The 15,621-nt window shown below is 34.9% G+C and overlaps 1 protein-coding gene across 1 annotated transcript in view; it reads left to right on the top strand.

The window, feature by feature from the left end:
• Positions 1–15,621, top strand: part of LOC150104082 (transient receptor potential cation channel subfamily M member-like 2) — a 580,140-nt gene that overhangs the window by 101,340 nt on the left and 463,179 nt on the right. The window contains exon 5 of the mRNA XM_090396744.1: positions 6,790–6,982. Within this exon, the coding sequence (XP_090252870.1) occupies positions 6,790–6,982 (193 nt within the window). The remainder of the gene's footprint in view (positions 1–6,789; positions 6,983–15,621) is intronic.

The raw sequence follows: 15,621 nt of genomic DNA on the forward strand, positions 1-15,621 counted from the left end.
CAACTCCCCAAAGACCAGCCACTCCAAATTTATCATCCATCCCTTCATCAATGAAATGGATGGATTGTGCGCTTCAAGTGAGTAGTCGTCTTCTTCTCCTTTTTCCAGTGACTTGTCTTCCACTTACCCTTATTTTCCAAGAACTTTGCCCTTTAGAATTTCCTTGAGACATCCTCCTTCCATTCTTAAAATAAAATAAAACCAGAAAATACAGCCAAACGTTTCAACCAGTGCATCATCCCAGTTTATAACATATGGATCAGAGACATAGCCAGTAACTAAATACTGGACAGAATGAGGAAAACAGCACAAAATGGAAGAACCATGCTAAACATCAAATTGCAAGACAGAATAAAGATATAAGAAATGAAACAAAAGTGTTAGACATAGTGGAAGAGATTTTAAAATTAAAATAGATTGGGCAGGACATATTGCATGGATGAACAGGGATAGACGGACAAAGACAGTCACCCGGTGGCATCCATATAAAGGAAGACAAATGCCTGGATGACTAGAGAAAGAAGATGGAAGGATGACCTAGTGGAGATGGCTGGAGAATGTTAGTATCAGGAAGCCTTCGAGGAGAAAGATGGAGGCTTATAACCATGAATGGTTATAAAATGGTCTAGAAGATGACTGAGACAACCATACCTTGTTTTAGATACTCTTTTCACAGAGCATGTAATGCAAGAAGAAGAAAACTGCATCACTACATAGAAGTTGCTATAGGTCTGAGAGACTATTTTTAGTCAGCATGAGCTATGAACATCCCCTTGACCTCAGTATGTATAACTTCATTAATTTACCAAAAATTTGGAAGCCAGTTTAGAAGTCATTTTAAGACTACCTCTTACATAACAGCTGTGAATAACATCCTTATCATTAAAAAAAAAAAAAAATTATTATTATTATTATTTTTATATTGACCTTGTACATGAAAGTTCACAAGACTTATAACACAAAAGTGCCACATATAGACAATTGGTTAAGGAGAAAAGACTAATTTGTTAACAAGTTTCTTGAAAATCAGGGGTTATATTTATTGGGAAAAACAGAATGGAAAAGACTGTATAACATAGGTAAAAAGAATAAACAAAGGAAATATCTTATCAATTAAAGTCTTTAGGCATTCTGTCATAATTCTATTCATTCCGGGAGCTTTTCCTGGTTTTTCACTTTCCTAATGGCATTTGTTACTCCCCAGACCTATCCTTGGAAGTAACAGGTAAGAATCATAGGCCCCTCCAAATTTTCTTGCAATGGCTTATCTATTCTATTCATGACTGTAGAGTTCCTTTGAATATTCTGTCTATTTATCTCTTATTTTGTCTTTCTCCATTAGGATGTTTCCACTGGCATCTTCAATGCAATCTGAGCCTACTTTTTTCAAAGATTTGCTAGTTAGCTCTAACTTTTTCATAACGTTCTCTGGTTTTGTGTTTTTTGTTCAAAAACTCAATTTCGTTGCATTTGTTGTTGAGCCATAGTTCTTTTGCAATCCTGCATTCTTTCCTGATCTCCTTGTTTAAGTTCTTTTATTCAGGATGATTTTTGTGTTTCTTTCTTTCCTCCATCATTTTCAGTATCTTGTCATTCATCCAGGGTTTACTCATTTTCTTCTCGAATTTGGGAATTGTTTGTTAGTAAAACAAACAATTCCCAAATTCGAGAAGAAGAAGATGGGAATTGTTTTTTTTTTTGCCTTCTTTAAATTTCTACCATCTATCTCAATCTCATCTTTAGGGTAAGGATACTTGGTGGAATATAGTCCTACAGCCTTATTAACATCAGACTTACTTAAATTTCAAACATTTCACATTTCCTTATATTCCTAGTTTCTTCTCTTCTTTCTCACTGTTATTCAACATCCCCCTCCTTTCCAAACTTGAAATACACTGACAAAAATACTTATTGAACATTAGTGGATATTATCTATATGCCATCTGTAGCATAGTCTTCAATATTCACCCTTTCTTCTAATAGCCAGATAAGTATAGAATTTCCTAGGATTTTGTTTTGCTGTCTCCACCACCCTCCTTTCATATAATCACCAGCATCTTTAAAAAAAAAAAAAAAAAAAAAAATTGAGAGATAAAGAGATGACATGGTTTATTTAAAAAAATACTACTAGTTTACTAGTTTCATTGAATGGATCAACTTCTTCAGGTATCACAATCAAAGAAATATACAAAAAATAACAGAGACTTAAAATTTGAATTAACAGTACTAGTCCAAAAAAACAGTAGTACATTTTGAAAACAGTAATGTGAGCTTGAGTTCTAAATAAAAGCTGACTATGTGCTGTCATGAGTGTGCCAGCATTGAGCAGAGGCAATGTGTACGTCAGAAAGATTGAAACTTAGGGAGTTTTTGATATGGGAAGAATCTAATGCAATTTCTCTGGACTCGACAATCTTTCTTTCAAGTTCATCATAGCACACATGGATAGAAGTTTGTGTCCAGTCCACAATGTGTTGGTGGCCTTCATCTGAGTTAACGGAGAAAAGAACGTGGCTAGAGAGAGCGCTATCTCTAGTCCTGTTGTAGGAAATATCTCTACGGTGTTCTTCCAGATGAAGAAGGATGGATTTAGCAGTTTGGCCATAGTATGGCTTTCCACAATCACATAAGATCTTGTAGACTCCTGGGAACTGAGTTGGAAGATGTGCTATGATGAACTTGAAAGAAAGATTGTCAAGTCCAGAGAAATTGCATTAGATTCTTCCCATATCAATAACTCCCTAAGTTTCAATCTTTCTGATGCACACATTGCCTCTATTCAAAACTGGTGCACTCATGAAAGCACATAGTCAGCTTTTATTTGGAACTCAAGCTCGCATTACTGTTTTTAAAATGTACTACTGTTTTTTTGGACTAGTACTGTTAATTCAATTTTTAAGTCTCTGTTATTTTTTGTATATTTCTTTGATTGTGATACCTGAAGAAGTTGATCCATTCAGTGAAACTAGTAAACTAGTAGTATCTTTTTAAATAAACCATGTCATCTCTTTATCTCTTGGTATCAGGTCATTTAAAATAATTTATAATATTTTCTGCTGAGTAAAAATTAATGTAGGTGCTTGGATGAATATATAATATTCATCCAAGCTTGATTTGCTTCCTCAGCCTTATGTAAAAGGCTGGTTATATTTCACTAATTTGAGCCCTATCCAAGGGCCTATGAATTGTGGAAATACCTTCTGAATATGAATGCTGTGCTAAACAAATTGGCCTTTTGCAACTGCCAGTTTTTAATCCATCTAACTCGAGTGCGTCTAGATGTTTTTTCAGTGTTTTGGGGGGATGGCACCTAAAGCACCTAATTATTATGGGAACAACTTTTGTTTTCTTTTGCCAAATTCGTTCAACTTTGAACGAATTTGTTGCAACTCACGATACGTTGTAATTTTTTCAGTTTCTTTTTCGTCAATTCGGCTATCTCCTGGTAGTGATATTTTGATAAACTGGACACTCTTGTTTTCACCTTTTTCAGCCACTGTTATATCAAGTGCATTACCTTCCAAGCTTTTGTCAGTCTGGATTTTGAAATCCCAGAGTATTTTAGCTTTTTCATTCTCATTCACCTTTTGGTCAACTTTATGCTTCCAATAGTCTTAAGATATTTTAAACCCATACTTTTTACATAAATGTCAGTGAATTATCTTAGCCACATTATTGTGCCTTTTATGGTACTCAGTTTGTGCGATTTTGCTGCGCCCACTTATAATGTGGTCTACCATTTCTTCCTTCTCTTTGCATAATATTCATTTACTGTCTTCTTGAATTTTTTGTATTTTTGCCTTCATAACATTGGTTTTAATGGCCTGTTTTTGTGCTGCAAAAATTACCGACTCTGTTTCTTACTTTAGTGCTCCATTTCCATTTCTCAACCATTGCCAGGTCAAGTTGCTGTCAGCCCTGTCCTCTATGCCAGCGCTTCCCAAACTGTGGGCCGCAGCCTCCTTGGGGGCCATTATGTGGAATAATGAAAACAAATTTAAAATGTTTTTTAAGACTAAGTAGATTTTTTTTTATCTTAAAAGAAACGTTTCATGTGCTTGTACTGCAAATGTACAATAACAATATATCTATCTATATAAAAATATAAGATAATGTGCCATGTCAAATGTGTATGTAAGATGCTGAAATGTAATATTTACATTTAATTTTTGCAATATTTGCTGTGTATGTTTTGTATTGAATATAAATACAATAAATATTATAATAATATATGTCTGTATTACGATTTTTTTTTCAGTGGGGGCCGTGAAATATTTTAATTTTTCCAAAGGGGGCCTTTACATCCATAAGTTTGGGAAGCACTGCTCTATGCTGTGAAGGTAGTTTCCATGCAATGCCTTATTTTTCCATCTTTTGTTTCTCACTTTTACTTGATTGGTCTTGTACTCCAATTTTGTTTCCATGGGTTTAAATAAACCTTTTTCTTTACCTCAGTTAGAAATTTCTTCATTGTTTGCTGCAGGTAATCATTCAGATTTTGTTTTTCTTCTTCAACAATTTGCTTTACTGTAGTAATCCTCTGCCTCCTTTTTTATGTGATAGGTACTGCCTATCAATGTCATCGTGAGGATTAAGGGCATGGTACATTGTCATTAATTTTCGAGTTTTTCGGTCTGAATTCTTCAACTCTAGCTGGATACATTCAACAATACCTGCTGAATATCTCAGAACAGATATGGCCCAAGTGTTAATTGCTTTTATCATATTTCTGGCGTTAAGCATTGATTTAAGTTATTTTCTTAGCTGCCTTATGTATTCTGCTCTAGTTTTTTCTTTGGTCTTATTGTGCAGAATTTCTGATGCTTCTAAAATCCCCAGATATTTGTAGCTATCTTCAAATTTTATTGCCTTGATTTTTTTGCCATTGAGCGAACAGCTTGATTTTGTCTTCAAACTTTCCTCTTGTTATTCCAACAATTGCACATTTGTCTAATCCAAAATCCATTGATATATCTAGACTGAATATGTGCACAGTATTAAGCAATGTCAAGGTCATTCTTTGATTTTGCATACAACTTCTGATCGTACATGTATAAAAGGGAGATATCTTTGCACTTTTTTTTTTGCTCAGTTTGGTAACCATGAGCAGTTTTATTTAAAATTCTGGTTAAGGGGATCAATGACAAGATAAACAATAAAGGAGATAATGAGTCTCCTTAAAAAAATACCCCTTTTTATGTTTACCTCCCCAATTTCTTCTCTATTCAGGACCAACATTGTTTTCCAATTTTTCACTGGTTTGCAAGAATTTTTGTAAGTTTTCGCTAATACCAAATAATTCTGTGCATTTTAAAATCCGACTATGAGGCACAGAATCAAACGCTTTTTTATAATCTATCCAAGCCATATAAAGGCTGGTTTTTCTACATTTCCAATTTTTTCAAAATCATTTTGTCAATCAGCAATTGGTCTTGTGTGCCTCTCGAGCTACCTTTTTATTCAGTCGGAAAAAACGAATTTGCTTTAAGGTAGCTGTATATTTTGTCGGCTAGTATGCCTCTGAGTAGCTTAAAAGTTATTGGCAGGCAAGTTATTGGTCGGAAGTTTTCTGGCTTTGGAACTTTTTCTTTATCCTTTATGAATAAAAACGTTTTGCCGGCTGTGAGCTGCTCTTTGCTTTGTCTTTCTAAAACATTGTTAAATTGGTTAGCAAGTCTTTCATATAAGTCTGTCAGATATTTCAACCAGTAGCCACGTAATTCATCCTTCCCAGGTGTTGACCAATTTTTTATCCTTTTAGCTTGCTTTTGAACCCATTTCAGTTGGTCCATGTTTCGTTATTGAGATTCGTTCATAATTTGTTCAATCCACTTTGCCTTATTATTAGGGTTATCCCATAGGCTTTGCCAAAATTTAAGTGTATTTTCTTTGTATGTAGTATTTATATTTATATTTTCTTTAAAATTATTATTCCTGCAGCTATGAATTTTCTTGTAAAATTGGTGCTGATTTGCACGGAACATCAAATTTTGCTTGTACTGCTCAATACATGCAGTGTATCTTCTTATTTTAGCTGCAACTGTAACTATTTTTTGCTTCAGTTCCTCTAATACTTCATCAATATCTCATGTTCCAATATTATACTGCTTTATAAGGTTTATTTCGTGTTTTCATGTTTTTCAGCTTCTTTTCTTAAAGTTTTTCAAATTGCTCATTTGAAAAATCTGCTCTTTGAAGAGTCTGCTCTAAGTTTAAGAATTTTATTCTCCGGTTGATACTTCCATTTTGGTTTCTGAGCCTTACTGCTTTTGGATTAACTAATCTTATAGCCTAAAGATGTTACTTCCTTTAGCTTTTGTTAAGGTACTCGCCTGAATACTGGAAGCCTGACTCATTCCACGTTGTTGTTCATTCGCTCAGTAATTTTTGAGGTGAGTTCTTGTTCCTTCTCTGATAGATTCCTTTCAACTATTTCTATATTTTCAGGATTTTGCACATTGGAATCTGGTTCTGCTACGTTCTCTCTCTCTCTCACACACAAACACACACACACACACAAAATTTTATGTAAATATTAAATATTTACAGAAATCTCAGTTGATTTCATACATAATGCTGCTGCTCATATTGAAGTGCTCAGTATAACTGTTAACAGTTTTTTTTTTAATTAATGTTATTGGACAAATAATGAATTCATATTGCTTTCAGCCAATTTTTATTAGTATTTGTAATCATTTTTTTTTTATTTGTAATAACTTTTTTAAATAAATTATAACAAATTTTAGTTGTGCTTTTGAATAATTCTGAATTTTTCTTTGTTTAAATTAGAGTTATAGAGTTGAAATAGAAAATGAAGGAAACCATCCAGAAGAAAACAAGTATGAACTGAATCCTGACCACTCGCATTTTGTTATTGTCAAAGACAGCACTGTTGGGAAAACTGGAATGAATCATTTTTTATTGAAACTAGAACAATATTTAGCTACTGCTTCAAATTATATGACTTCAAAAGTTGATTTAAGTAAGAATATTTATGTTCATTCTCTTGTTAATACATGTTAAAGGTTACAGCTTATGTTTTGACATTGATTGAATAGTTAATAATTGGAATTGTTCTATTAACGCTTTAGATTATGAAAAAAATGCACTGCAATCTAACGCCTATAGTTTGCGCTTGTCAGTGCATGTTACATCATTCCCAACTGTAACTGCTCAAATGGCAGTGTATTTTTAGTATGCTTACGTGCCTTATTTCTGTGAGATATGAAACGTTTATTATTGGTGCGTGGTGTGTGGTGAACTATTTTTTTGTAAATCTTATTTTATTTTGTTAAAATAACATATAATTATTTATTTATTATAGATACAAGGCTGAATTATGATGAGTGTCACTGTTGAAAATATGAAAAGAATAATATGTTTTCCGTTATCGTTACACGAAACAAATGCACTGCGATTCGTTTGCACTTGTCATTGCTATTGATACGAAACTTTTATTATTGGTGTTTGTTCGTGGCGAGGATGAAATATTTTTAATAAAGCAATTTTTAATATGTAAATTTATTTATTAATAAATTCATTACTGATTAGGAAAGAAAAGTGTTTTTTTTTTTTGTTTGTTTTTTGTATATGCAGCACCCCTACTTAAAATTTTCACCGGCCGCCACTGGTGTAGACATAAAGAGAAGGAGAGATGACCTTAGATGTTGGGAAAATAGTTGGATTTGAAGAAGGTTCTGGGACAAGTAAGGAGAAAATGAATGGCACAGGAAAATACAGCATGGGAAAGGTTGTTGTTCCAAGAGGATGTGAATGTATGTGTAGACAAAAAAGGGAAGATGATCTTGGATGTAGGAAAAATAGTTGGATTTAAAGAAGTTTCTGGGACAAGTAAAGAGTAAAAGATGGTTTGAGGAAAGTATGGAGAAGTCACATCTAATGAGCAGTATCAGTGAAATTGGTTATAGATCCAGGAATGAGCTGTTATGTTTCTATATGAATGCTAGAAGTATCAGAAACAAGGGAAATTAAATGGTTTCATCGATTGAATTTGTTCACCCAAAAATTGTTGGAATGAGTTAGACAGTTAGATGAGGATGAAATCCTGACAGGAATAGAGATGTTAGGGTATGATGTATTTTGTTCAGATAGAAAGGGTAAAATGCGAGGAAGAGTATTGATGATAGAAAAGAGTTTTGTCTATAGAAGGTATAGATGCAAGGGAGTATATTGTGAGATAAAGGTGAATAGGATGTTGCTATAGACCTAAATGTATAAGCAAATTAGCCAAGGAAATGGGAAAGGGGTGATCACTATGGATTATTTTAATTAGGCAAATATAGATTGGGATGACGATAGCAACTGGAACTAAAAATAATGGGTTTCTTGAGGTTTGAGGAACAACTACCTCAGGCGGTATGTAACAGAGGGCACACGAGGATTGAGGGTCTTCATTTTGATCATCTCATCAGAGGATTTTATTATAAATGATGTGTCATATCCCACTTGGTGAGAGTGACCTTGAAGTGATTACTTGGATGGTTGCCAGTCATGTGAGGAAAGGGTATATGTGGAACTACAAAGCTGGTGATTATGAGAAGCTGAGGATATAGCTTGGAGCTGTAGCATTGAATGAGGAGTTGGGTGGAAAGCAGATCAATGCTGCTTGGGTGATATTCAAGAACTATCTGGTACAAGTAATGTCCAAATATATTCCAATCATAATCATCAAATTCCTGACATGTACCCTCAAGGGGGGGGGTACAGGACATTATAATACTATGAGGGTGGTCTGAAAAGTTCTTGGCCTAACAATGAAAAAATTAATTTATAATTTTAAAATTATTTTTATTTTTCTACATAATCTCCCTTAAGACTAATACATTTATTCCAGCGATGCTCCAGTGCCATTATCCCTTCCCTGTAGTGGTTCTCAGTAAGATCTGCAAAATATCCCTCTACATCTGCAATCACCTCTTGACGCGAAGAAAAATGCTGACCAGCGAGGAAGAGTTTTAATTTTGGAAAGAGTTAGAAGTCAGAGGGAGCCAAATCTGGGGAATAGAATGGATGTTCCAACAATTCATAGTGCAAATCCCTTAATTTTCCCATTGCCAAAACACTTTTGTGGGCAGGTGCATTGTCCTGATAAAAGATGATTTTTTTCTTCTGCAAACCGGGTCTTTTCTCTCGAATTTTTTTTGCCTAGTTTGGTTAAAAGATTGGAATAATATTTCTTGGTTATTGTTTTATCCTTTTCAAGATAATTAATAAACAAAATGCCTTTAATATCCCAAAACATCAATGCAATGACTTTCCTGCTGATGGAACCGACTTTGTCTTTGGCCCTGAACAACTGGCTTCTGTCCACTGTTTTGGCTGCTGTTTGGATTTGTGTGTAATTGTGAATCCAAGTCTCATCCATAGTAATAAATCAACACAAAATCAGCAAGATTTTGTGTGTCGATTTTTAGGAACGTTTTGCTCTAAGCACTGCTCAGAGATTTTCATGAGAGTGCATTTTTGATCTTCTGTTAGCATGGCATCCATCTTGTGAAAAGCTTTTTCATATGCAATTCTTCATGCAAAACATATCCTACACATTCTTTTGAAATGCCTATAGTCTCAGCAATTTCACGCACTTTGACTCGCCCATCATCCAATACCATATCATGCACTTAATCAATGATTTCTGGTGTTACAATTTTCAGATGTCCTTCATGTGGATCATCTTCAAGGCTAGTACAGCCACATTTATCTCAGCAGCCCATTTCTTAATTGTCGAAAATGAAAGAGAAGAGTGCCCATAAACGTTTATGAACTTCGAATGAATTTCTTTTGGTATTACACCTTTTTTTATAAAGAATTTTATAATCGCACAATACTCAATTTTATCCATTTCAAGGAATACAGACAACACTTTTGCTTCAGATAACTGTATGAAACAAACTACTTCGTAGAATGACTTGCAATTTCACATGGATGCTTATGACAGATGGACCAACTTAGGGAAAACACCTTGACGATAGTGTTGTCATCTATGGTCAAGGGCAAGAACTTTTCAGACCACCCCCATGCATGAAAAATTTACATCAATACTAACTTCCTATCTACAATTTTCCTCCAAATCAGTCTGTTACCTGTCAAGACTCCAACATTATCAGATCTTATATTTGTCTTCTAAGGCACTTTTTTACGTTATCAATCCACTTTATCTGTGACCTGCACAATGAAGAAAACATCACTATCAACAATAAGATAGTCAATGAGACTTTTCTTATTCCTTGCTTCTTCTCTCCATGTGAATTTGTGTAAATTTTTATGTTGGAACATTGTGTTATTAATAATCAGTCCATGTCCTGAGCAGAAATCCAACAGGTATTTGCATTGTTATTAGCTTTGCTCTGTTTTCTCCAAATTTTCCCAAAACTTTTACTTTTTCATTGTGTTAGTTGCTTTCTCTAAAGCTTCAAAAAATTCCTCCACTTCTACCTTAGGAGATCCTTCTGTGGGACCATAGGCACAAATAAGTTTCATTGTCCAGTTTCTCCATTCTGATATTTGTCCACATCACTACTTGAGACTGTTTTCGAAAGACAACAGACAATAAGACAACAAATTACACAATAACCACAGTAATTTACTTGAATGAAATTAAAGACAGATATTTTGCACTGAAAAGAACACTACGTCATCATCAGAACAAGCAAATCAAAGAAACGGGAATACAAGGTACATACAACAATCTGTGGTTTGCCAATTAAAAACTGTTGCTGCACTCTAGAAATTAATATTAATAAATAATATTATTAAAAAGTAGTTTTGATGGTTACATAAAATGGGAAACTTCCAAACTTTTGGGAGAGAGAGAGAGACAATCATACCAATTCAGATATGGCTGATGTAAAAGAGCTTTGCAACTTTCTTTGAAAAGGCATTCATATTTAAAACTGCTTTTATGGAGAAGACAAGCTTCATTCCACCAGATACTTAGTGACAATAAATTTAAAGATAAGGTTAAATAAGGTAGGTGTGAAATGGATGAATGAAGTGATTAATGTGCAATACAGAGAAAAAAAAAGGGATTATGGTGGCAACATAAGTGGGGTGGTAATAATCAATTCCACGTGGAATACAAAGAATGGGCAAGGAGGGTGACTTGGTTGGTAAGAGTACCAAAAGTTGAACATAAACAGCAGTTAGCTAATGAAGCCAAAAAAAAATAATCCTAGGCAGTTTGATATGTAGCCAGCAAAAATAGAATGATTATGGTAGGAATGCATTGATTGGAGAAAATGGTATAAGGATAACTGTTGCAGAGGATATAGGTGAGATATATAATGAGCGTTTCATAAAGGTCTTTCATCCTTGTGAATTTGACATTAATGAGAGTTTGAGGGCAGTGGATGACGAGGAGGAGGAGAGACTGGCTGTGAGTGAGGAAGAGGTATATGGGGAATTAAGCGAACTTAACATGTTCGCTGCCATGCTACTCAGGCATAGTTTGTTCCCGTATGCCAAGCAATTTCACTTCTTCAAGGTCAGTACGGGTAATCTCGTTGCCGGCGGTAATCGATATATAAGTATATTCGTAGTTGGCTTGTGTGGCTTATATACCATCTACGAGTATACACACTTTTGCTGCTAGCTCCACAAGCCAAGCATTTTCACTTCTTCAAGGTCAGTACGGGTAATCTCATTGCCGGCGATAAGTATCATACGAGTATATTCGTAGTTGGCAGCAAACGTGTTAATATTAATAAGGCTGTGGGACATGATGATGTATCACCACGTATTTCGAAGGAATTTACCAGGGAGTTGACCTTTGCGTTGACATATTTGTTTAATGAGTCTTACATGGGGGTTAGTTTCCAAAGGAGTAGAAGGAAGGTAAGATTTTACCACTTCATAAAGGAAGTTACAGAATTCAAGCATCAAATTATAGGCCAGTCTCTCTCTCTCTCTCTCTTACTGTGTGTGTTTGTTTTTGCGTTTTACTCCCAACATGCTCCATTGCATACAATGCTTATATTACATGTAGCTTACAAGTACTGATTACAATTTATATTTCTGTATCTATTTTCATATTTACATTTATATTTTTATATATACATATATTAACACTATGCAGTCTCATCTCATCTTCCTTATACCCTCTTTTACCTTGCGGTGTCGAGGGTCTATTGATCATCGGACCTCACTCCGTTTACAGGATAAGGCGGTCAGCCTTATGCCCCGGTGTATCCTGTGACCTGTAGTGTTGAATTCTCAAGGCCAGTTTGGCTGCTTTGCGGGATGAAAAACCCCAGAATAAACTGGGAAAAAAACCCTGCTGTCCATGCCCAAGACTGGCTAACTTGGCTATGGCTGAGGAATATCCTTCAGCTCCTCACGTCACTGACGGGAATCGAACCTAGGACACTCCTTCCCCAGTCATATGGTTGCAAAGCGCATAGCCACTAGGCTAACCGTGCAGACAGTCTAATTCACATAATATCAGTATTTATGTTAGATTACAAGGACTGGAAGTTGATTTTATTGGCAACTTTAATTAATTCTATGTAACTTTTCGATAAATCTCTGTTTTGACACTCCCCACTTGTCTCGAAGTGATGACATGTTGTATTAGGGGCATCCGGATGGAGTTCAATAACTGACAGTCGTAAAGTATGTGGTTAACAGCCTGTTGAAGGTGTGGACTGCAGATGCAGGATGGTGATTCCAGGATATGGAATCTGTGTTAAGTAGTGTCTTAGTTTTCCATGTCCTGTTAGTAGCATGATTAAACCTGGAGAAATTGGCATGGTTTTTCAGCCGGAGTCTGCTTCTGATGCTTGGCAAGAATTTCTTTGGTGTTGATCCGTTTTTTGATGTTTTCCATTCTTCTTCCCACATGTCTAGGCTTTTCTCTTCTGCAAGTATTTTTATAGCAAATTTCGAGTACTTTTGATAACTTGTTTCTAGCTGCTTCTTTAGCCAACTGATCTGCTCTCTCGTTTCCTGCTATTCCAGTATGCGCATTCACCCAGCAGAACTTGATTTCCCATCCCTCTAGAGTGAGATTTCGAACCAGATTTCTTGCCTGTTCTATTAATGCAGTATGGTTGTTCTGGTGTTTTATGCCGTTATAGTGCTTCTACTATCACTGTAAATTGTTGCTGTCTTTTGATGAGAGGTGTTGAGTTCTAATTCCTGGAGATATGTAAGTGACTCAACTATAGCAAGTTGTTCTGCTTGGTTGTTGCAACAGAGAGGATGCAGCGTTCTTGTATGATGGACTGTCTGTTGTATGCAGTGAAAGAACAACCGACGTTCCCTTCGGTTTTGCTTCTGTCAGTGTATATGTGGAATTCATCACATTCAGAGCTTTCTTTCTCCTTAATATTTGTTTTCTTTGCTGGGTGAGGCCACTTACAGTAGTGAAGTGGACGTTCGTAGCAATTTGGATCGATGTTGCAACTTTCATTATATCTTCCGGAAGTCACGTCATATATAATAGATAATTCTTGTATTTTCAGGCAGATCGGTGTTAGAGCTACAGTAACGCAAGCTGCCTCGAAAGATATTGTCCTGTATCCTTTAATTATATGTATGGCTATAAGATGTTGAAACTCTGTTTAGTTTTTGTTGGTTTATCTTTGATTTTAGTGTATGTTTCCAGGCAGGTGCAGCATAAGATATCAGAAGTATAGCTCTGGTATAGATTATTTTCAGTGCTCGTTGGCCTATTCCCCACTTGATTCTTGCCAACTTAGCTTGGAGGTTTACTATTTGTAAGCGCTTTTTTTTTTTGGCAACATATGAGATGTGCTTATCGAAGGTAAATTTTTCGTTGATTGGTACTCCTAGGTATTTTAGCTCACTGGCTACTCCGAGAACTTCTCCATTTGGGAAGACTGTTACAGGTTGTTTTGATTTTTTGCGTGAGATGTGGAGGACTTTAGACTTGGTGCTATTGAAGGTAACTTTTTTCTTGCGTGCCCACTCTTCAATTTTAAAGAGTTCTTCGTTAGCCGTTACTTCTAACTGTAAGCTGTCACATTCCCAAATCATTAACATTGGCGAAGGCTATTACTTTGGCTTCATGAAAGAAAGTCTTAAAACCGAGTCATACTGGATGTTCCAGAAACCTGGCCCACAGCAGGGACCTTGCAGACAACCTCGTTTGACTTTTTTTGTTACAGTTGTGGTTTTAATGTCATAGTTACTCTTCTGTCTGAAAAATAATTTTTGTAAGGTAGAGTAAGTTTTTAGGGCATTTTAAATCTATTAATTGATTGATTATGGCTGGCCACCATGCAGCATCGAAGGTTCCTTGTACATCGAGTGAGATCAGTAGTACCAGGGCTGCCACTCACATTTTTCGAAATTCCCAGATTAGGGAAAAATTTCCCATGTAGTAATAACTAGGGCTCAGATTTTTAGGTCGTAAAAAAGTGCAAAATATGTGTCCAAGTATATATACACTAAAAACATTTAAAACATCTGAAATATGCTCTTAAATATGCAAAAAACTCAAACTATACACTAAAATATGCCTTTATTAATTTATAATTCTGCGTGGTTTAATTAAAACATTACACATAAATTAAAAACATGATATAAAATACAAAAAATTGACATTTAAATATTTACATACTAACTGACCAGAAAAATGACTTAAAACTTTAAGTCATTTTTTACTTATATATTTTTTACTTTTATATTTAAGCATTTTTACTTAAATATAAAGAGCCAATAAGCTTCATTTCGGCGATATAAACATTATTTATATTAAGGAGATATTAAATCCCACATTGTTTTAAAACCGAATAAGAAACTCAAAGATTGGAATCAGAGAGTTTCATGCTGAATATAGTATAATAAACTATAAAAGTATCGGCAATTACTAGTGTGAGCTAATGCAAGTAGTCCTAGTAAGTAGTACAATCTTGGGCAACTCTCAGCAAAGGTGGTAAAGTTCTGATCACTATTCTTGTTATTTTCCATAATGTAAAAATACATTTCCTAGGAAATGTATGCTGTTATTACATTATGGTGAGAGGTCACTACCCAGACCGGTTTCAGCCTTTATTGAGGCTTCATCAGAGTAGCTAGACCAAATTAATACCAAAGGGTATAGCGAAAAGAATTTATATACTCTGCTATACGAGTTATCAAAAAGGTGCCCCATTAAGTTACTTAAATATAAAGAGCCAATAGGCTTCATTTCGGCGATATAAACATTATTTAAATTAAGGAGATCTCCGAGTTTCTTATTCGGTTTTAAAACAATGTGGGATTTAATATCCCCTTAATTTAAATAATTGCTCATTTTTTTTATTAATTTTTTTTTTATTAATTCTCTCTTTCTCTTTTCCTTTAACAAAGTATACTTTCATTTAAAAAAAAATTATAAGTTTATATTATACGAAGAATGCATGCTTAACTTACTTTACTTGACATTTCCCCTCTCTTCTTCTTCGCCAATATCTTCTGGTAATTGATCACATTCCCTTTGCTGCTTTGCGGTATTAAGTCGATTTTTGTATCTATTATGAACTGTGTGACTTTCCAACTCTTTGATTAATGTTTTCGGTGGCTCCCAAGAAGTACACGTTGCATTTTGTCTCGCTAAGCACTGCTTTGCTAGGATTCTGTTTTTAATGAATTAGCTAATTT

Source organism: Typopeltis vanoorti, chromosome 8, assembly GCF_054136105.1.
Source record: "Typopeltis vanoorti isolate ZY-2024b chromosome 8, IOZ_Tvanoo_1.0, whole genome shotgun sequence".
NCBI classification, from domain to species: Eukaryota; Metazoa; Arthropoda; class Arachnida; order Uropygi; family Thelyphonidae; genus Typopeltis; species Typopeltis vanoorti.